This window comes from Triticum dicoccoides, chromosome 7B (genome assembly GCF_002162155.2).
Source record: "Triticum dicoccoides isolate Atlit2015 ecotype Zavitan chromosome 7B, WEW_v2.0, whole genome shotgun sequence".
Lineage (NCBI taxonomy): Eukaryota > Viridiplantae > Streptophyta > Magnoliopsida > Poales > Poaceae > Triticum > Triticum dicoccoides.
The window spans coordinates 126,780,509-126,802,662 of NC_041393.1; the positions used below are offsets into that span (position 1 = coordinate 126,780,509).

At 46.5% G+C, this 22,154-nt stretch overlaps 1 protein-coding gene across 1 annotated transcript; it reads left to right on the forward strand.

Moving 5' to 3' along the window:
* The first annotated feature begins 14,839 nt into the window (after positions 1-14,839).
* LOC119340319 (probable L-type lectin-domain containing receptor kinase S.5) lies at positions 14,840-21,922 on the forward strand. Its single transcript, XM_037612220.1, has 3 exons — positions 14,840-16,137; positions 20,725-21,578; positions 21,681-21,922. Exons 1-3 carry the CDS (start codon positions 14,991-14,993, stop codon positions 21,723-21,725), a joined length of 2,046 nt encoding a protein of 681 aa, XP_037468117.1. The 5' UTR covers positions 14,840-14,990; the 3' UTR covers positions 21,726-21,922.
* Positions 21,923-22,154: the final 232 nt, after the last annotated feature.

Genomic DNA, 22,154 nt, shown 5'->3' on the forward strand with positions numbered 1-22,154 from the left:
TGTTGAATACGATGAGATTTTCTCACTCGTATTGATGCTTAAGTCTATCCAAATCATGTTAGCAATTGCCACTTTTATGAAATCTGGCAAATGGATGTCAAAACTGCATTCCTTAATGGATTTATTAATGAAGAGTTGTATATGATGCAACCAGAAGGTTTCGTCAATCCTAAAGGTGCTAACAAAATGTGCAAGCTCCAGCGATCCATCTATGGACTGGTGCAAGCATCTCGGAGTTGGAATATACGCTTTGATGAGTTGATCAAAGCATATGGTTTTATACAGACTTTTGGAGAAGCCTGTATTTACAAGAAAGTGAGTGGGAGCTCTGTAGCATTTTCTAAAACTATATGTAGATGACATATTTTTGATTGGAAATGATATAGAAATTCTAGATAGCATAAAAGGATACTTGAATAAGAGTTTTTCAAAGAAAGACCTTGGTGAAGCTGCTTACACATTGAGCATCAAGATCTATAGAGATAGATCAAGACGCTTGATGAGATTTTTCAATGAATGCATACCTTGATAAGATTTTGAAGTAGTTCAAAATAGAACAGTCAAAGAAGGAGTTCTTGCCTGTGTTGCAAGGTGTGAAGTTGAGTAAGGCTCAAAACCCGACTATGGCAGAAAATAGAAAGAGAATAAAAAGTCATTCTCTATGCCTCAGTCATAGGTTCTATAAAGTATGCTATGCTGTGTACCAGACCTATTGTATACCTTGCTCTGAGTTTGGCAAGGGAGTACAATTTTGATCTAAGAGTAGATCACTGGACATCGGTCAAGAATATCCTTAGTGAGGACTAAGGAAATATTTCTCGATTATGGAGGTGATAAAAGAGCCCGTCGTAAAGAGTTACACGGTGCAAGCTTTTACACCGATCCAGATGACTCTAAGTCTCAATCTGGATACATATTGAAAGTGGGAGCAATTAGCTAGAGTAGCTCCGTGCAGAGCATTGTAGACATAGAATATATGCAAAATACATACGGCTCTGAATGTGACAGACCCATTTACTAAACTTCTCTCACGAGCAAAACATGATCATACCTTAGTACTCTTTGGGTGTTAATCACATAGCGATGTGAACTAGATTATTGACTCTAGTAAACCCTTCGGGTGTTGGTCACATGACGATGTGAACTATGGGTGTTAATCATATACATATGTGAATATTGGTGTTAAATCACATGGTGATGTGAACTAGATTATTGACTCTAGTGCAAGTGGGAGACTGAAGGAAATATGCCCTAAAGGCAATAATAAAGTTATTATTTATTTCCTTATTTCGTGATAAATGTTTATTATTCATGCTAGAATTGTATTAACCGGAAACTTAGTACATGTGTGAATACATAGACAAACATAGTGTCACTAGTATGCCTCTACTTGACTAGCTCGTTAATCAAAGATGGTTAAGTTTCCTAACCATAGACATGAGTTGTCATTTGATTAACGGGATCACATCATTAGAGAATGATGTGATTGACTTGACCCATTCCGTTAGCTTAGCACTTGATCGTCTAGTATATTGCTATTGCTTTCTTCATGACTTATACATGTTCCTGTGACTATGAGATTATGCAACTCCCGTTTACAGGAGGAACACTTTGTGTGCTACCAAACGTCACAACGTAACTGGGTGATTATAAAGGAGCTCTACATGTGTATCCGAAGGTAGATGTTGAGTTGGCGTATTTCGAGATTAGGATTTGTCACTCCGATTGTCGGAGAGGTATCTCTAGGCCCTCTCAGTAATGCACATCACTATAAGCCTTGCAAGCAATATGATTAATGAGTTAGTTGCGGGATGATGCATTACATAACAAGTAAAGAGACTTGTCGGTAACGAGATTGAACTAGGTATTGAGATACCGACGATCGAATCTTGGGCAAGTAACATACCGATGACAAAAGGAACAACGTATGTTGTTATGCGGTTTGACCGATAAAGATCTTCATAGAATATGCGGGAGCCAATATGAGCATCCAGGTTCTGCTATTGGTTATTGACCGGAGACATGTCTCGGTCATGTCTACATAGTTCTCGAACCCGTAGGGTCCGCACGCTTAAAGTTCGGTGACGATCGATATTATGAGTTTATGTGTTTTGATGTACCGAAGGTAGTTCGGAGTCCCGGATGAGATCGTGGACATGACGAGGAGTCTCGAAATGGACGAGACGTAAACATCGATATATTGGACGACTATATTCGAACTTCGGAAAGGTTCCGAGTGATTCGGGTATTTTTCGAAGTACCGGTGAGTTACGGGAATTCGCCGGGGAGTATATGGGCCTTATTGGGCCATACGGGAATAGAGGAGAGAGGCCAAAAGGAAGGAGGCGCCCCCCTCTGGTCCGAATTGGACAAGGGGTGCAGCCCCCTTTTCCTTCTCCCTCTCCCCCTCTTTCCTTCTCTCCTACTCTGGAAAGGAAAGGGGAATCCTACTAACACACTTGGCGTGCCCTCCTCTAGGGCTGGCCTCTCCCTCCCTCCTTTATATACAGGGCAGAGGGGCACCTCTAGATACAACAATTGATCTCTTGATCTCTTAGCCGTGTGCGGTGCCCCCTCCACCATATTCCACCTTGGTAATATCGTAGCGGTGCTTAGGCAAAGCCCTGCGTCGGTAGCATCATCAACACCGTCATCACGCCGTCGTGCTGATGGAACTCTCCCGCAAAGCTATGCTGGATCGGAGTTCGTGGGACGTCATCGAGCTGAACGTGTGCTGAACTCGGAGGTGCCGTACGTTTGGTACTTGGATCGGTCGGATCGTGAAGACGTACGACTACATCAACCGCGTTGTGCTAACACTTCCGCTTTCGGTCTACGAAGGTACGTGGACAACACTCTTCCCTCGCGTTGCTATGCATCACCATGATCTTGCGTGTGCGTAGGAATTTTTTTGAAATTACTACGTTCCTCAACAATTCCTAGTTGGACTAGGAGAGGAAGTAAGGGGAAGGAGGAAGGAAAGGGGGCCCCGCCCCCACCCAATTCGGATTGGGCTTGGGGGGGGGGCTCCTAGGCTCCCTTCTCCTCTCTCTCACTATGGCCCAATAAGGCCCATATACTTCCCGGGGGGTTCCGTAACCTCCTGGTACACTGGTATATGCCCGAACTCACTCGGAACCATGTCCAAACATGGGCTTCCAATATATCAATCTTTATGTCTCGGACATTTCGAGACTCCTTGTCATGTCCGTGATCATATCCGGGACTTCGAACTAACTTCAGTACATCAAAACACATAAACTCATAATACCAATCGTTATTGAATGTTAAGCGTGCGGACCCTACGGGTTCGAGAACTATGTAGACATGACCGAGACACGTCTTCCGTCAATAACCAATAGCGGAACCTGGATGCTCAGATTGGTTCCTACATATTCTATGAAGATCTTTATCGGTCAAACCGCATAACAACATACGTTGTTCCCTTTGTCATGGGTATGTTACTTGCCCGAGATTCGATCGTCGGTATCATTATACCTAGTTCAATCTCGTTACCGACAAGTCTCTTTACTTGTTCCGTAATACTTCATCCTGCAACTAACTCATTAGTTACAATGATTGGAAGGCTTATAGTGATGAGTATTACCGAGAGGGCTCAGAGATACCTCTCCGAAACACAGAGTGACAAATCCTAATTTCGATATATGCCAACCCAACAAACACCTTCAGAGACACCTATAGATCACCTTTATAATCACCCTTTTACTTTGTGACATTTGGTAGCACACAAAGTGTTCCTGCGGTATTCGGGAGTTGCATAATCTCATTGTATGAGGAACTTGTATAAGTCATGAAGAAAGCAGTAGCAATGAAACCGACACGACATAATGCTAAGCTAACGGATGGGTCATGTCCATCACATCATTCTCCTAATGATGTGATCCCATTCATCAAATGACAACACATGTCTATGGTTAGAAAACATAACCATCTTTGATTAACGATCTAGTCAAGTAGAGGCATACTAGGGACCATAACTTTTGTCTATGTATTCACACATGTACTAAGTTTCCGGTTAATACAATTCAACCATGAATAATAAACATTTATCATGAATTAAGGAATAAATAATAACTTTATTATTGCCTCTAGGGCATATTTCCTTCAGAGGAGGCCAGCCAAGGAGGGGCACGCCTATAGGGGGAGTCCAACTAGGATTCCCAATCCTAGTTGGAGTCCCCTTCCTTTTCCAAGATGGGGAGAGAGGGAAAGAGGTGGAGGAGAAAGAGGAAAGGGGGGGCTCCCCTAATCCAATTCGGTTTAGGCTAAGGGGGGGTGCGCGTGCCTCCACCTAGCCGCTGCCTCCTCTCTTCCACTAAGGCCCATGAAGGCCCATTAATCCCCCGGGGGTTTCCAGTAACCTCCCGGTACACCGAAAAATGCCCGAACATAGCCTTCCAATATATATCAATATTTATGTCTCGACCATTTCGAGACTCCTCGTCATGTCCGTGATCTCATCTGGGACTCCGAACTAACTCCAGTCATCAAAAGCACATAACTCATAATACAAATTGCCATCGAACGTTAAGTGTGCGGACCCTACAGGTTCGAGAACTATGTAGACATGATCGAGACACATCTCCGATCAATAACCAATAGCGGAACCTGGATGCTCATATTGGCTCCTACATATTCTACGAAGATCTTTATCGGTCAAACCGCATAACAACATACGTTGTTTCCTTTGTCATCGGTATGTTACTTGCCCAAGATTCGATCGTCGGTATCATCATACCTAGTTCAATCTCGTTACCGGCAAGTCTCTTTATTCGTTCCGTAATGCTTCATCCCGCAACTAACTCATTAGTCACATTGCTTGCAAGGCTTATAGTGATGATCATTATCGAGAGGGCCCAGAGATACCTCCCCAATACACGGAGTGACAAATCCTATTCCTGAAAGATGCCAACCCAACAAACACCTTTGGAGACACCTGTAGAGCATCTTTATAATCACCCTGTTATGTTGTGACGTTTGATAGCACGCAAGGTGTTCCTCCAGTATTCGGGATTTGCATAATCTCATAGTCAGAGGAACATGTATAAGTCATGAAGAAAGCAATAGCAATAAAACTTATTGATCATTATGCTAAGTTAACGGATGGGTTTTGTCCATCACATCATTCTCTAATGATGTGATCCCATTCATCAAATGACAAACACATGTCTATGGTCAGGAAACATTACCATCTTTGATTAACGAGCTAGTCAAGTAGAGGCATACTAGGGACATTTTGTTTTGTCTATGTATTCACACATGTACTAAGTTTCCGGTTAACACAATTCTAGCATGAATAATAAACATTTATCATGATATAAGGAAATATAAATAACAACTTTATTATTGCGTCTAGGGCATATTTCCTTTAGTCTCCCACTTGCACTAGAGTCAATAATCTAGTTCACATCGCCATGTGATTTAACACCAATAGTTCACATCTGTATACCGTAGTTCACATCGCCATGTGACCAATAACAAAAGGGTTTACTAGAGTCAATAATCTAGTTCACATCGCTATGTGATTAACACCCAAAGAGTACTAAGGTGTGATCATGTTTTGCTTGTGAGAGAAGTTTAGTCAATGGGTCTGCTAAATTCAGAGCCGTATGTATTTTGCAAATTTTCTATGTCTACAATGCTCTGCATGGAGCTACTCTAGCTAATTGCTCCCACTTTCAATATGTATCCAGATTGAGACTCAGGGTCATCTGGATTGGTGTAAAGCTTACATCGACGTAACTCTTTACGATGAACTCTTTATCACCTCCATAACCGAAAAATATCCTTAGTCCTCTTAGGTAACTAAGGATACTTTTGACCGCTATACAGTGATCCACTCCTAGATCACTATCGTACCCCTTTGCCAAACTCATAGCAAGACACACAACTGGTCTGGTACATAGCATGGCATACTTTATAGAACCTATGACCGAGGCATATGGAATGACTTTCATTCTCTTTCTATCTTTAGCCGTGGTCCGGCTTTGAGTCTTACTCAACTTTACACGTTGTAATACAGGCAAGAACTCCTTCTTTGACTGATCCATTTTGAACTCTTTCAAAATCTTGTCAAGGTATGTACTCATTAAAAAATCTTATCAAGCGTCTTGATTATCTCTATAGATCTTGATGTCCAATATGTAAGCAACTTCACCGAGGTCTTTCTTTAAAGATCTCCTTTCAAATTCTCTTCTATGCTTTCCAGAAAATCCTACATCATTTCCGATCAACAATATGTCATTCACATATACTTATCAGAAAGGCTGTAGTGCTCCCACTCACTTTCTTGTAAATACAGGCTTCACCACAAGTTTGTATAAAACTATATGCTTTGATCAACTTATCAAAGTGTATATTCCAACTCCGAGATGCTTGCACCAGTCCATAGATGGATCGCTGGATCTTGCACACCTTGTTAGTACCTTTAGGATCGACAAAACCTTCTGGTTACATCATATACAACTCTTCTTTAAGAAATATCCATTTAAGGAATGCAGTTTTGACATCCATTTGCCAGATTTCATAAAATATGGCAATTACTAACATGATTCGGACGGATTTAAGCATCGCTATAGTTGAGAAAATCTCATTGTAGTCAACACCTTGAACTTGTCGAAAACCTTTTTGCGACAAGTCAAGCTTTGTAGATAGTAATGTTACTATCATTGTCTGTCTTCCTCTTGAAGATCCATTTATTTTCTATGGCTTGCCGATCATCGGGCAAGTCCACCAAAGTCCACAATTTGTTCTCATACATGGATCCCATCTCATATTTCATGGCCTCAAGCCATTTCGCGGAATCTGGGCTCATCATCGCTTCCTCACAGTTCATAGGTTCATCATGGTCTAGTAACATGACTTACAGAACAGGATTATCGTACCACTCTAATGTGGACCGTATTCTGGATGACCTACGAGGCTCGGTAGTAACTTGATCTGAAGTTTCATGATCATCATCATTAGCTTCCTCACTAATTGGTGTAGGAATCACTGGAACTAATTTCTGTGATGAACTACTTTCCAATTCGGGAGAAGGTACTATTACCTCATCAAGTTCTACTTTCCTCCCACTCACTTCTTTTGAGAGAAACTCCTTCTCTAGAAAGGATCTATTCTTAGCAACGAATATCTTGCCTTCGGATCTGTGATAGAAGGTGTACCCAACAGTTTCCTTTGGGTATCCTATGAAGACGCATTTCTCCGATTTGGGTTCAAGCTTATCAGGTTGAAGCTTTTTCACATAAGCATCGCAGCCCTAAACTTTAAGAAACGACAGCTTAGGTTTGTTGCCAAACCATAGTTCATACGGTGTCGTCTCAACGGATTTTGATGGTGCCCTGTTTAACATGGCCGCTGTCTCTAATGCATAATCCCAAAATGATAGTGGTAAATTGGTAAGAGACATCATAGATCGCACCATATCCAATAAAGTGCGGTTCCGACATTTGGACAGACCATTACGCTATGGTGTTCCAGGTGGCGTGAGCTATGAAACTATTCCATATTGTTTTAAATGAAGGCCAAACTCGTAACTCAAATATTCTCCTCCATGATCAGATCGTAGAAACTTTATTTTCTTGTTACGATGATTCTCCACTTCATGCTGAAATTCTTTGAACTTTTAAAATGTTTCAGACTTATGTTTCATTAAGTAGATATACCCATATCTGCTCAAATCATCTGTGAAGGTTAGAAAATAACGATACCCGCCACGAGCCTCAACACTCATTGGACCGCATACATCGATATGTATTATTTCCAATAAGTCAGTAGCTCGTTCCATTGTTCCGGAGAATGGAGTTTTAGTCATCTTGCCCATAAGGCACGGTTTGCAAGTATCAAATGATTCATAATCAAGGGATTCCAAAAGTCTATCAGCATGGAGTTTCTTCATGCACTTTACACCAATATGACCTATACGGCAGTGCCACAAATATGTTGCACTATCATTATCAACTTTGCATCTTTTGGCATCAATATTATGAATATGTGTATCACTATGATTGAGATTCAATAAACCATCAACATTGGGTGTATGACCATAGAAGGTTTTATTCATGTAAACAGAATAACAATTCTTCTCTGTCTTAAATGAATAACCATATTGCAATAAACATGATCTAATCATATTCATGCTCAACGCAAACACCAAATAACATTTATTTAGGTTCAACACTAATCCTGAAAGTATAGGGAGTGTGCGATGATGATCATGCACGTCAATCTTCGAACCACTTCCAGTTCCTTTTGCAGTAGAAGCACTCAGTTTCAGGCTTGGGTCCAGCTTTTGGCGTCTTCTCGGGAGTGACAGCTTGCTTGCCATTCTACTTGAAGTTCTCTTTCTTTCCCTTTGCCCTTTACTTGAAACTAGTGGTCTTGTCAATCATCAACACTTGATGCTCTTTCTTGATTTCTACCTTTGTTGATTTCAGCATCACAAAGAGCTTGGGAATCGTTTTCGTCATCCCTTGCATACTATAGTTCATCACGAAGCTCCAGTAACTTGGTGATGGTGACTACAGAACTCTGTCAATCACTTATCTTATCTGGAAGACTAACTCCCACTTGATTCAAGCGATTGTAGTACCCAGACATTCTGAGCACATGCTCACTAGCTGAGCAATTCTCCTCCATCTTTTTAGGCGAAGTACTTGTCAGAGATCTCATACCTCTTGACATGGGCATGAGTCTGAAATACCAATTTCAGCTCTTTGGAACAATGCATATGCTCCGTGGTGTTTCAAAATGTTTTTGAAGTCCCGGTTCTAAGCCGTAAAGCATGGCGCACTAAACTATCAAGTAGTCATCATATTAAGCCAGCAAAACGTTCATAATGTCTGCATCTGCTCCTGCAATAGGTCTGTCACCTAGCGGTGCATCAAGGACATAATTCTTCTGTGCAACAATGAGGATAAACCTCAGATCACGGACCCAGTCCGCATCATTGCTACTATCATCTTTCAACTTAATTTTCTCTAGGAACATATAAAAAACATAGGGAAGCTACAATGCGAGCTATTGATCTACAACATAATTTGCAAATACTATCAGGACTAAGTTCATGATAAATTAAAGTTCAATTAATCATATTACTAAAGAACTCCACTTAGATAGACATCCCTCTAGTCATCTAAATGATCACGTGATCCATATCAACTAAACCATGTCCGATCATCACGTGAGATGGGGTAGTTTTCAATGGTGAACATCACTATGTTGATCATATCTACTATATGATTCACGTTCGACCTTTCGGTCTCAGTGTTCCTATGTACATATGCTAGACTCGTCAAGTTTAACCCGAGTATTCTGCATGTGCAAAATTGGCTTGCACCCGTTGTATGTGAACGTAGAGCTTATCACACCCGATCATCACGTGGTGTCTCGGCACGACGAACTGTAGCAACGGTGCATAATCAGGGAGAACACTTATACCTTAAAATTTAGTAAGGGGTCACCTTATAATGCTACTGCCGTACTAAGCGAAATAAGATGCATAAAAGATAAACATCACATGCAATCAAAATATGTGACATGATATGGCCATCATCATCTTGTGCTCATGATCTCCATCACCAAAGCATCGCCATCATCTCCATTGTTACCGTCTTGACACCTTCATCTCCATCGTAGCATCGTTGTCGTCTCGCCAACTATTGCTACTACGACTATCGCTACCACTTAGTGATAAAGTAAAGCAATTACATGGCGATTGCATTTCATACAATAAAGCAACAACCATATGGCTCCTGCCCGTTTCCGATAACTCTGTTACAAAACATGATCATCTCATACAACAATTTATATCTCATCATGTCTTGACCATAGCACATCACAACAAGCCCTGCAAAAACAAGTTAGAAGTCTTCTACTTTGTTGTTGCAAGTTTTACATGGCTGTTACGGGCTTCTAGCAAGAGCTATTCTTACCTACGCATCAAAACCACAACGATTTTTAGTCAAGTGTGTTGTTTTAACCTACAACAAGGGCCAGCCGTAGTCAAACTGGATTCAACTAAAGTTGGAGAAACAGACACCCGCCAGCCACCTATGTGCAAAGCATGTCGGTAGAACCAGTCTCATGAACGCGGTCATGTAATGTTGGTCCGGGATGCTTCATCCAACAATACCGCGGAATCAAAGTAAGACGTTGGTGGTAAGCAGTATGACTATTATCGCCCACAACTCATTGTGTTCTACTCGTACATAAAACATCTACGCATAGACCTGGCTCGGATGCCACTGTTGGGGAACATAGTAATTCGAAAAGTTTCCTCGATCACGCAAGATCTATCTAGGAGATGCATAGAAATGAGACGGGAGAGTGTGTCCACGTACCCTTGTAGACCGAAAGCGAAAGCGTTTAGTAACGTGGTTGATGTAGTCGAACGTCTTCACGATCCAACCGATCCAAGTACCGAACGTACGGCACCTCTGTGTTTAGCACACGTTCAGCACGATGACGTCTCTCGAGCTCTTGATCCAGTTGAAGATGAGGGAGAGTTCCGCCAGCATGACAGCATGGCGGCAATGTTGATGATGTTACTGGCGCAGGGCTTTGCCTAAGCACTACGACGATATGATCGAGGCGTTAAACTATGGAGGGGGCACCACACAGGGCTAAGAGATTGTCAGTTGTGCTTTGGGGTGCCCCCTGCCCCCGTATATAAAGTAGGGAGGAGGAGGAGGCCGGCCAAGGAGGGGCGCGCCTATAGGGGGAGTCCAACTAGGATTCTGAATCCTAGTTGGAGTCCCCTTCCTTTTCCAAGAGGGGGAGAGAGGGAAAGAGGTGGAGGAGAAAGAGGAAAGGGGGGGGCTCCCCTAGTCCAATTCGGTTTGGGCTAGGGGGGCGCGTGCCTCCACCTGGTCGCTGCCTCCTATCTTCCACTAAGGCTCATGATGGCCCATTAATCCCCCGGGGGGTTCCGGTAACCTCCCGATACTCCGAAAAATGCCCGAACCTATCCAAAACCTTTCAAGTGTCCAAACATAGCCTTCCAATATATCAATCTTTATGTCTCGACCATTTCGAGACACCTCGTCATGTCTGTGATCTCATCCAGGACTCCGAACAAACTTTGGTCATCAAAAACACATAACTCATAATACAAATCATCATCGAATGTTAAGCGTGCGGACCCTACAGGTTCAAGGACTATGTAGACATGATCGAGACACATCTCCGATCAGTAAGCAATAGCGGAACCTGGATGCTCATATTGGCTCCTACATATTCTACGAAGATCTTTATCGGTCAAACTGCATAACAACATACTTTGTTCCCTTTGTCATCCGTATGTTGCTTGCCCGAGATTCGATCGTCGGTATCATCATACCTAGTTCAATCTCATTACCGGCAAGTCTCTTTACTTGTTACGTAATGCTTCATCCCGCAACTAACTCATTGGTCACATTGCTTGCAAGGCTTATAGTGATGAGCATTACCGAGAGGGCCAGAGATACCTCTCCGATACACGGTGTGACAAATCCTATTCTCGATCTATGCCAACCCAACAAACACCTTTGGAGACACCTGTAGAGCATCTTTATAATCACCCAGTTACGTTATGACGTTTGATAGCACACAAGGTGTTCCTCCGGTATTCGGGAGTTGCATAATCTCATAGTCAGAGGAACATGTATAAGTCATGAAGAAAGCAGTAGCAATAAAACTTATTGATCATTATGCTAAGCTAATGGATAGGTCTGGTCCATCACATTATTCTCTAATGATGTGATCCCGTTCATCAAATGACAACACATGTCTATGGCCAGGAAACATAACCATCTTTGATTACAAGCTAGTCAAGTAAAGGCATACTAGGGACACTTTGTTTTGTCTATGTATTCACACATGTACTAAGTTTCCGGATATACAATTCTAGCATGAAAAATAAACATTTATTATGATATGAGGAAATATAAATAATAACTTTATTATTGCCTCTAGGGCATATTTCCTTCAGTTGCACCTCTACCCCCACATGCAACCAACCCCCATTTTTCCCTAGTTGCAAGTTCATCCTCGATATGCAACTTGGGGATGAGGAGCCTGGCCCTTTTGTCCCAGTTGCAAGTCCACCACCGACGTGCATCTGGGTCCGACCCATTTTTTCGTTGCAATTGCAAGTGCACCCTCTGCATGCAACTTTGAGGGCCGACCTTTTTTGTCCTAATTGCAAGTCTACCCTCGATATGCAACTAGGCTCTATTCATTTTTGTCCCAGTTGCAAGTCCACCCTCGACACCCAACCGAGAGGAGGATATGGACGACCCATTTTTGTCCCTAGTTGCAAGCCCATCTCCCCCAGATGCATGCAACTTTGAGGGCCGACCTTTTCCCCAGATGCAAGCCCATCTTCGATGCGGAACTAGGGGTCGACCCATTTTTATCCCAGTTGTAAGTCCATCCTCGACACGCAACTGGGGCCTCCGACCCTTTTTGTCACAGTAGCAACTCCATCTCGAGATGCAACTGGGGGCTCACCTTTCTTTGTCTCAGCTGCAAGTCCACCCTCGACATGCAACTGGGCCCAACCTATTTTTGTTCAGTTGCAAGTCCAACTACACCCCAACATGCTTCTTTTGCCCAATGTAATTTTTAAAATTCACAAAAACATAATCTAATTTATGACTTTAAAAAAATCATGACCATTTTTTGAAATTCATGAAAAATTACAAAATCACAAAAAACTTTTAAAATTAATGATTTCTTTGAATCCACGAACCATTTTTCAGTTGTCAAACATTTTTATATCTTTAATATTTTTTTCTAATTTCGTGACCATGCTTAGAATTCATGAACATTTTTAAGATTCACAAACATTTTTTCTGAATTGATGAATATTTTTTCAAAATTATTATTTCAATTCTCAAACAGTTTTCAAAATAGTGAAAATAAATAAACACACAAACATTTTTCATGTCCGCGAATGGGGCAAGAGGATTCAGCTAGGGTCAAGTTGGAAGATACTCGCAAAAAGAAAAAGAAACTGAAGGATACGTGTTGGCTTTGCTTTTTTTCTTACCTTTGCAAGCTTTGGTGGCTAGTTTAGTTTTGGTGGCTAGCTTTGCCAGCGGCGGGGCAACCAGCGTAGGTTTGACGGGACAAATACGTGGACCAGTTTTTCTCTTATCTTTTTTTAGTTGGTCTTGCCAGGCAAGACAACAAACAACGACAAAGGCGGTAGTTGGAACATATTAAAAAAACACATGACATTGTACTTACTCCTATATTCATAAGGCCAACTCCACCGCGTGACCCCAAACGGACGTCTGTTTTGTTCGGTTTCTGTCTGTTTGGGTAGGAATTTGGGGTCGTGTCTGGACCTGTCTTGGGATGCGGTGGCCGTGCGCCCAACGCGCGGCCGCATCCATTTGCCCCATCCTGTTCGCGTATATTTCTTTACAAATTCTTAACTTTTTTTATCATTTTATTTTTGTACATGATAATATATCATTACATTTTGACTAGTAAAGCAAGACCAAAGAAAACAAGAACCACAAGAATACATTTGAGAAGATACCCAACTTCCATAACTACTCCCTTGAGTTGGGTTAGCGTCTTCTCGAGGCACTCATTGTTGATCTGTGGAGGAGGCACGACGTTGCACCCTCCTTTCTTCTTCAAGCCAGAAGTCGACGCTGCTTCCTCACACGTAGTATCGTGCCTTGTTGCTTCTTCGCACGTAGTATCGTGCCTAGTCTCTAATCTAGCAACAAGTGCACTTGTCTCATCTAAAGCCTCTAGGCTAGCTAAAAGTGCACGAACATGCAATACATTTCGCTCTATCAACATATCGATGTACTCTTCTTCCCAATACCAAAATTTGCATTCGTTCTACACAATAAAACTTAAAGTTAGCACCACTAGTCTAATCGAAGAGCACAAACCGAAGCTAAAAGAGCACATACCCCATCGTTTAAGCACTTGATGAACACCCATCCGGGATGCTCCGGCGTTGTAGACACGCGGCGCACGACCACCCTTGGGCAGTGGTCGCACTTGATGAGGGGCAACGGTGCGCCGACGAGCTTTTGGGCAAGCACCGAGCCCGGCCGCCCGCCATTCGCATATCTGCCGGCAAGCCACCTACGGTGCAGATCCGAGCGGCTAGAGGACGAGCCACTGCCTGCATGTGGCCTTGCGGCCTTGCCAGGGCCTTCCGGCGAGGTTCCCGGCCAGTCCATGGCGCGGCCCGACCTCCCACAGCCGGGCGAGCTCAAGACCGACCGGATCCGCCCCAAATCCGGCCGGCGGGCGCGCAAACAAGGTGGCCGTGCTTGGGTAGCTCGGCGGCGACGAGAGGAAGGGGCTGGGCAAGCGCGCGGCCGAGTTGCACGGCTGCAATGGCAGCGGGCGGCCGGCGGCGGCGAGGGGAAGAGAGGGAAAGAGTGGAGTGGATGCGGCCGGAGGGAGGGAGGGGCGGATAGAAAAAGGCCCGTCCTGTGCCACCGACGGGCGGGCCAGGAGAGGACACGCGTAGACGACCCGCGCGTTCGCGTGGTGTCCGTTTCACCCCAAAAGTGGCGCAAACTTGGGCCGCGGATGGGTCGAAAGCGGACACAAAGCGAACAAAAGTCCGTTTGCGCCCGCGCGTTGGGTCGTCTCGTTTGTCCCTTTTACCCTAAACAGACGGGGGCGGACAGGATAAGGTCGCGTGCGGTGGAGTTGGCCTAATAGCCCCGAGATTCGACCGAGGACCAAGCACGACGACCACGACTACTGAATCGGGGTCTTCTCTTTTCTCCACGGAAGAGCAAGTGCGCCGCGGGTAGACAATGGAAGAGGAAATGATGGGGAAGGAGACTTGTGCTTCGAGCCGGCCGCACAGGCATGGATGATTAAAAAGCTTTCGACGAAACCGTCATCAGTAGTATAAATTATCCAACTGCAACTGCAAGCAAGCTTGTGCGCACCACGAGTCCACGACACCCACAGATTCAGCCAACTTCCATTTCGCAAGAATGCTCTCCGGTATGTTTCTCGTAGCAGCGCTCCTGCTCTTCCGCCCAACGCCGGCGGCCGGCGATTCCATGTTATACACGCACTGGCCCGACTTCAACAGTTCCGGGCTAATGGTCTTCACCCGAGATACGCAAAGGTTAGCCTCCGAGCTGTTCCTCGACAAAAATCTCTCTGAGCTCAACAATTCCAAGGGGCTCGTCGTCTTCCCGCTGAGCTCCTCGTTCTCGCTGGAATATTCCACTTCTCTCTACACAAACTTCACCATGCAAGGCTCTTCTCCTGCCTCCTTCACCGTATTATTTGCCTTGCTTCCGTGGGATATCATTAGGGGTGCCGGCGCAAGGTACATCGTCAATGGCGTTGACCAAACTAACAACACTGAAAAGACGATTGGCAGCAACGAGTTTGCTGCCGTCGAGATTGGCACGCTGAGGTCGAGCTCGGCCGACCCAAGAAAGCCGGGTGTTGGCCTCAATGTCACCGTCACGCCCACCAAGATCCAGCGCCTCGCCGTGAGGATCGACTACTTCTACACCAAATCCAGGGCGGCGGTGTACGTTGGCCCCGTCGGCTCGGAAAAGGGGACGGACGTGGTTGCCAGCGGGCCGGTCAATATAAAGAAGATGCAAGCAGTCGATTTTGCTTTCATCGGCTTCTTCAGCGACCGTGTGAGCAACATCTTGAGCAATATCAAGACTTGGGAGCTCAAGGTGGAAAGTGTTATTCCGAAGCGCAAAGGGCCGTCATGGCTGGTCATACTGCTCTCGGTTGTCGGATCAGCGGCTGCCACGGCCATTACTGCTGCTGCTTTCGCTGTCTACTACAGGTCCAAGTACAGGAGGTGGAACAAGGACCTGCAGCGGCTGGCCAGGTCCATGCAGCACCTCCCGGGGATGCCAAGGCACGTCGACTTCGCCGACATCAAGAAGGCCACCAAAAACTTCCATAGCAGCATGCAGCTGGGAGCAGGCGGATTTGGGGCCGTCTACAGATGCAAGCTTCCGGCCGCGCCCGAAGTTGGGGGTCCGGAGGTGGAGGCGGCCGTCAAGAAGTTCACGCGCAACCACAACGGGTGCTACGATGACTTCATGGAGGAGGTCAGCGTCGTCAACCGTTTGCGCCACCGGAACATCGCTCCTCTTGTCGGTACGCGCAACTCACTCCATCATTCAAAATTCTTATCCATTTTTGAAACAAGTTTAGCTACCTGTGAGTCGCCTGAATTTAAAATTTGAATCAGTCGAATTTGGGATTAGAAGGAAAGAGCAGCCGCTGGCTCGCCGGAGAAGCAGCATCCCCTGGCTGGCCGGAGAAGTAGCAGCCCCTGGGTCTTAGGATGGCAGACTCGCCGGTATCTATCTTAGGGGTGTGTGTGGTGGGAGAGGGGAGTGCAGGTTTCTTGGAAAAATCTATTTATTACGGGGGTTAGAGGGATGACCGAGGGCGACGCGAGCATGATGGTTGGCGGCGGTTTAGAAGAGGGCGGGGCGGCGAAGGCCGGCGGTTAGGCCCATAGTACGCGGGCAGTTGAGGAGCAATGCGAGCATGAGGTTGAAGAAGACCATCTCACTGTTGATTTTGCATCAGACGACCCAAAATGAATTGAATGAGTTAAAAATAGTTTTCACTGGACTCACCAATAGCCTAGTTCCATTGATCGTCCCCCGTATGACCCATCAGTTTTTTCAACGATATGTTACTTTAAACAGCATAATAATTCCACTTGAATATTCATTTAGTAGCTAGTAGTAGCAGTATTAGTTTGATATTCTTTTCCGTAGTAATAGTTAAACAATAATAAAGTTGTGTCTTTCTAGAGCATATTCATTATAAACATCTAAATAACTCTGTCAAGTATAATAAAAAAAGAAAAAAATATCCAAAAAGTCAGCTCATAAGTTAAGAGTGTGGTTGTGTATCTCTCCTAAGGAAAAGGTATAATAAAAAAGAAACCCAAGCGATAACGCTCACACGTGTGGCATGAAGCAATATGGCCCAAACGCCTCCATTAAAGCATCTTCAGCCGCGCCCCAACAGGCCCTTCCCAGACGTTTTTTCCGCGCCGGCGCCCAAAAATCGGTCCAGTCGCACCCACAGGACCCCGATTTTCGCCGGTTTGGGCCGAAACTGGCGCCGACGGACCCAAGCCGAACCCAGAGCGCTGGGGAACGCCCGGGGGGCACCGGGGCGAGCGATTTTGGCGCGAAAGAGGATGCGCCCGTCGAGTCAGCGACAAGCCGCTTCGTCGGCCTCAACGCCTCGGTTCCCGTTGGAATCACTTCGAAGGCTGACGCGCTGCCGCGGCGGTCAGCCTCCATTGATGCCTCACGGGCGGCGCAGTGAAGGCGCCGCGACGCGCATCCCACCCTCTCCCGCCACGCGTCGCCCGGCATGCAGACCGTCGCCACCCCAGCAACGGCTATAGAGGGCGGCCCCCGACGACCGCGCGTCGGCGATCTTGGCCAGGGTTGCAGCAGGGACGGCGGTGGCACATGCGAGACACGTGACGACGACGACGACGACGACGATGGCGACGGTGGCGACTACACCCGCTTCTACAGGCTCCTCGATATGTAGATGACGAACGGCGGCGACGGTGGCGGCTAGGCGTAGTTTGGCGTAGTTTGCATGTTTTCATGTTTTTTTACAAATTTTAGTGAAGTTTCGTCGAGTTCGTGCCAAAATCGGTGAGTTTGCATATATTTGTATGGAATATCGCCGAACCCGAGGCGACCTGTGGGCCGACGACTGGGAACAAAGTCACCCCACACGCCAATCTAGCGCCGGCTCACCCCCAGGCGGCTCATTTTCGGCGCCCTGGGGGCGAACGGCTGGAGATGCTCTTACCATTCATTTTGTCTCATCAAAACAGATGACATCAGCAAGAATCTTTTTGGTTTTCAGCTTAAAACTGTTTTATCTCCTAATTAAAAAATCCAATTAAAAATCCGTTTTCACCATTAAATGCGTCTCGACGAGATCTTCGAAACTAGACCATGTTGATATGTTTCGGAAAAAAAATTGGTTAAAAGTTGCCATGATGTTTACACCGTAGTTGTCATAATGTGTACACTAAAGTTGCCATATGCCAATTTTAATTTATAGATCATGGCATTTTTAGTATTTTGACCATGGAAATTATTTTTTGTATGAACCATGACAATTTTAAGTGCATGTGTCATGGCAATTTTAGTTTATGGTTCATGGCAAGTCTAATCTCTTAATTCCTTGTTTTATAATATGTCAAAATTTACTTTTAAAGTTAGAAGAAAAATAACTGAAACATATCATGATAACTTCAGTGTGTTTAATTCATGTGCAATAGACATGACAATTTTTAACAAAAAAGTCATCGAAACATATTGATATGAGATCTAGTTTCAAAAATCTCATCGCGATGGATTTAATGTTGAAAACGGATCTTCAATCGAATTTTTTATTTAAAAGATAAAATATTAGAAGCTGGAAATCCAAAAAGATTTCCGCATGCATGCATGCGGCGACGTGACGCAATCTGTGTGTTATAGGACGTGTGGGCGGTGTTGCTCCCACCACACGTGTGGGTGTTAGCATGTAGAAAAAAATACCCACATGAATCTCCGCGTAAGATCCTTTCAAAGAAATTTTTCACATAATTTAATCTAGGTTGGGGGGCCATGGCCCCTGCGGCAATCAACATAGCTCCGTCGCTGCTTAGATGTGCAATACTTATAGTACATCTAGATGTGCTTTAGGAAAAATGAATAAAGTTAGTCTAACCAGACAGTGTCATAAGAAAGATCGGTTTAGTTATACAAACTCAACGTAATTATTTTTTTTTTTAGAAAAAGGGTTTCCCCCCGCTTTGTATACAAAGCAACCAACCGAACATCCAACGATAGGTGCTGGGGCGGAAGCAGCACAGTCACGCCCAAAAGGAAAGAAAGAGAAAATACAAAAGAAACTAAAGCCAACAACGGCGGATCGACAAAAAACGAAGAAGCCTCGAGGCCGCTGCACCCACCGAAGATCGCCCACCAAGCTCCGAGCTTCCGAAGCGCCGGTACCAATCAACACCTTCAAGAAGGACCGCGATGATGACGACGCTGCTGTCAAGGGTTTCCCCCGGTACGCTGTGAGGAGAGAGGAAGGGTAGCCCCGACGCCCTTCAGGAAGGTCAGGCGGTACCCACAAGAGCCACCGCGTCAGTGTCGGCCAAGCCAACAGAGATTTCTCCCGATCCCAACCACCACCTCAGGCATTCCAGAGCTCGCCACCAAACAGACCCTCACCCTGCGCCAACCCGGTCACGAAACTTCTCACGCCGTCTTCCCACGGCATCGTGAAGCATGGTCCGCACAAAGAAGGAGAGGAGCCGGGACTAGGGCAGCAGCACCGTCGGCACGCGGGAGGGCCCCACCTCCACCGTCTCGACGGTAGCTGACCGGACGCAATAGCAGGAACATACCAGGCCCGTGGCCGCACAGGCCCGGCCGGGATCTCCGAGGCCCGTAAAGTTCCCGCCTTCGCGCTGCAGCCGGCACGCCGTCGACGCCGCCGCCCCTGTCCAAGCCGCTCCCCTGCCTCCCCGCACAGAGAGCCGCCAAGTGGAAGCACCACCACCACGTGCGCCGCCGGCCACCACCACCAGGTCGCCGGACCGCCACCGGCCGAGCCGCACCACCACCGCACGCCCGCGACGGAGGGAACCAACGTGGCCGCCGGGGGCCCGAAGCCGGACCCCAGCTGCCGCCCACGCCGCCTGCCGGACGGAACGGCCACCCCGGCGAGGCGCACACCACCGCGCAGCCGGCCACGCCGCGCCACGCCCGCCAGGAGAAGTGCGCCGCCACGCTGCGGTGCCCCGCGCCTGCACCGCGCCGGCACCCGAAGGAGCGGCCCGCGCCGCCCCGTCGCGCCGGGGGAAGACCAGGCCCCGCCGCCGCCGGTGCCGGTCGGGCTTCGCCCGGCCACGCCCCCTGGCGGCGGCGAGGGAGGAGGGAGGAGGAGGGGAGGTGCGCGGCAAGCGGATCTGGGGGCCCTCGCCGGCCGCCTCGCGGGTGGCGGCGCGGGGAGGGAAACCTAGCGCGGGCCAACGTAATTTCAAAGAATGCATGTCCAAATTTGTTGGGGATATAACAATTAGGTATGACCCGCCCAGGAGGGGCCGGGTTATACCTATGATGATTCATCATATGAAGCCCACGAAGATATTAAGATGACGGTTCAAGGTCAGGGCCCAAGGCCCAAAGGACGACTTAAGGCCCGTAGAAATAAACCGCTATATATGTAAGACTTGTATCGTAAGGCTTGTATAGATAGTCACCGAGCCGGACACATTGTCTATGAGTTGGCCGGGACTCCGTGAGCCACTGAGCGTCGACCTGTGTATATAAAGGGACGACCCGGCGGCGGTTCAAGACAAGAAACAACAGATCGAAAGATAGGTCAAGCGAATTCGCTTCCTGGTTAGGCCTTTACCTTCACCGCAAGGGGCCGAACTAGTATAAACTCCCGTGTCCTTTGTCCCGTTTAACCCCTTTAGCTACCTAGTTGCGATGACTCTACAACTAAGTCTTTTTGTTAGGACATCTGCCGTGACCTTTCCACGACAAAATCTGTCATGTCGATTGATGGTTAATAGTTCTGCTGTTATTATATATAAACAAACTGTTGAATATATATGTTGATCCTTTGTCAACAAATTGTAAAAGCAACAGTTGGTAACAAATACATTATGGCATATCATTTCAGGCTGGTCTTACCACTCAGGCGTGCCCTTACTCATATTCGAGCTCATGCCTAACGGCAGCCTGGACCAACATCTGTTCCATCCAACAAGGACACGCTTCCTCCGGTGGGAGACAAGGTATGACATCGTCAAGGATATAACCACCGGTCTGCACTACGTCCACCACGAGTACGAACCCGCGGTGCTCCACCGTGACATCAAGGCGAGCAATGTCCTGCTCGACTCAGCGTTCCGCGCCCGCCTGGGAGATTTCGGCATTGCCCGCGCGGTTGGCCTCGACCGGAACTCGGTCACCGGCTTGGCCGGGACACCGGGCTACATATCGCCGGACTACGCGTGCAGCTACAAGGCCACAAGGGAGACGGACGTCTACGCGTTCGGGGTGGTCGTCCTTGAGATCGTCACTGGCAAGCCGGCACTCCATAAGGACGTCCCATCGGATAGCATCATGTGTGTCTGGGTCTGGCAGCTTCACCGGAGGGGAGTACTGATTAACGCCGTGGACGATGTGCTCGCGGCTGCCGGCTTCGATGCCGACGACGCCAGACGGCTGCTGCTGCTTGGTTTGGCGTGCACCAACCCAAACCCGGCCGACCGGCCGAACATGGCGACAGTGGTGAGGGTGGTCACGAAGCTGGCGCCGTCGCCAGACGTCCCTCTGGAGAGGCCACCGTTCGGCTTGCCGCCCCAGGGGCTGTGCACATCAACACTGCTGGGATCAACCTGTGGAACAGGAACACGTATTTTCCATACGGCGGGCTCATCCGCCATGGTAGAGCTCGAGCAGCTGAGTGAAGAGCCGCCTATTGTATTCCAGGCATCTGGCACAAGTGGGCAGGCAAGGACATCGACCGAAGTAAGTCCTGCTGCTTTTCTCGTGGCCTCAGTTTTCTGGTTCACTTAACTATGAAGAAGTCTTCTTAATTATGCAGTCACTTACAACAATTTTATATGCCAGACAGCACCAGCTCGACCATCTCGTGGCACCACCGGGTCTTCCTGAGCTGCCAGAACAATTTTCTTTCGTGTAGAAAACAGGCATAAAGCCCACCTTGCTATTCAACAAGCCCTCGAGTAGGAAGCAGCAAAGAAGAAGAGTGGCTAAAAGAACAGGGTCTGCCAATGCTTAGGTTTGCATTTAGGAGAAACATTACAGTGACAACCTACATTTATATAGTGTCATTGTGTCGGGTCGCAATCTATTACAGGATGAAAGGCCACAATCGGCAAAAATAGGATGTCATGCCTGCACACATATCCTATTATTGGACTTTCATCGAAACCGATTGTACGTAGCTCATATTACCGTCTCCCATTAGTTGTATCCATAGGCCATAAGTAATGACCACGTACGAATCCATCTATACGTTCGGTAGATAACCTACAAAATGTATCTCCGTGTTATTAATATATTCCCTTTGTCAAAAAAGAT

Excerpts from the sequence above, each read along its gene's own strand:
- LOC119340319 (XM_037612220.1), top strand. The coding sequence starts at position 14,991 with ATGCTCTCCGGTATGTTTCTCGTAGCAGCGCTCCTGCTCTTCCGCCCA. Across the intron at positions 16,138-20,724 it reads GAACATCGCTCCTCTTGTCG|GCTGGTCTTACCACTCAGGC; the intron begins GTACGCGCAACT and ends ATATCATTTCAG. Across the intron at positions 21,579-21,680 it reads AGGCAAGGACATCGACCGAA|ACAGCACCAGCTCGACCATC; the intron begins GTAAGTCCTGCT and ends TTTATATGCCAG.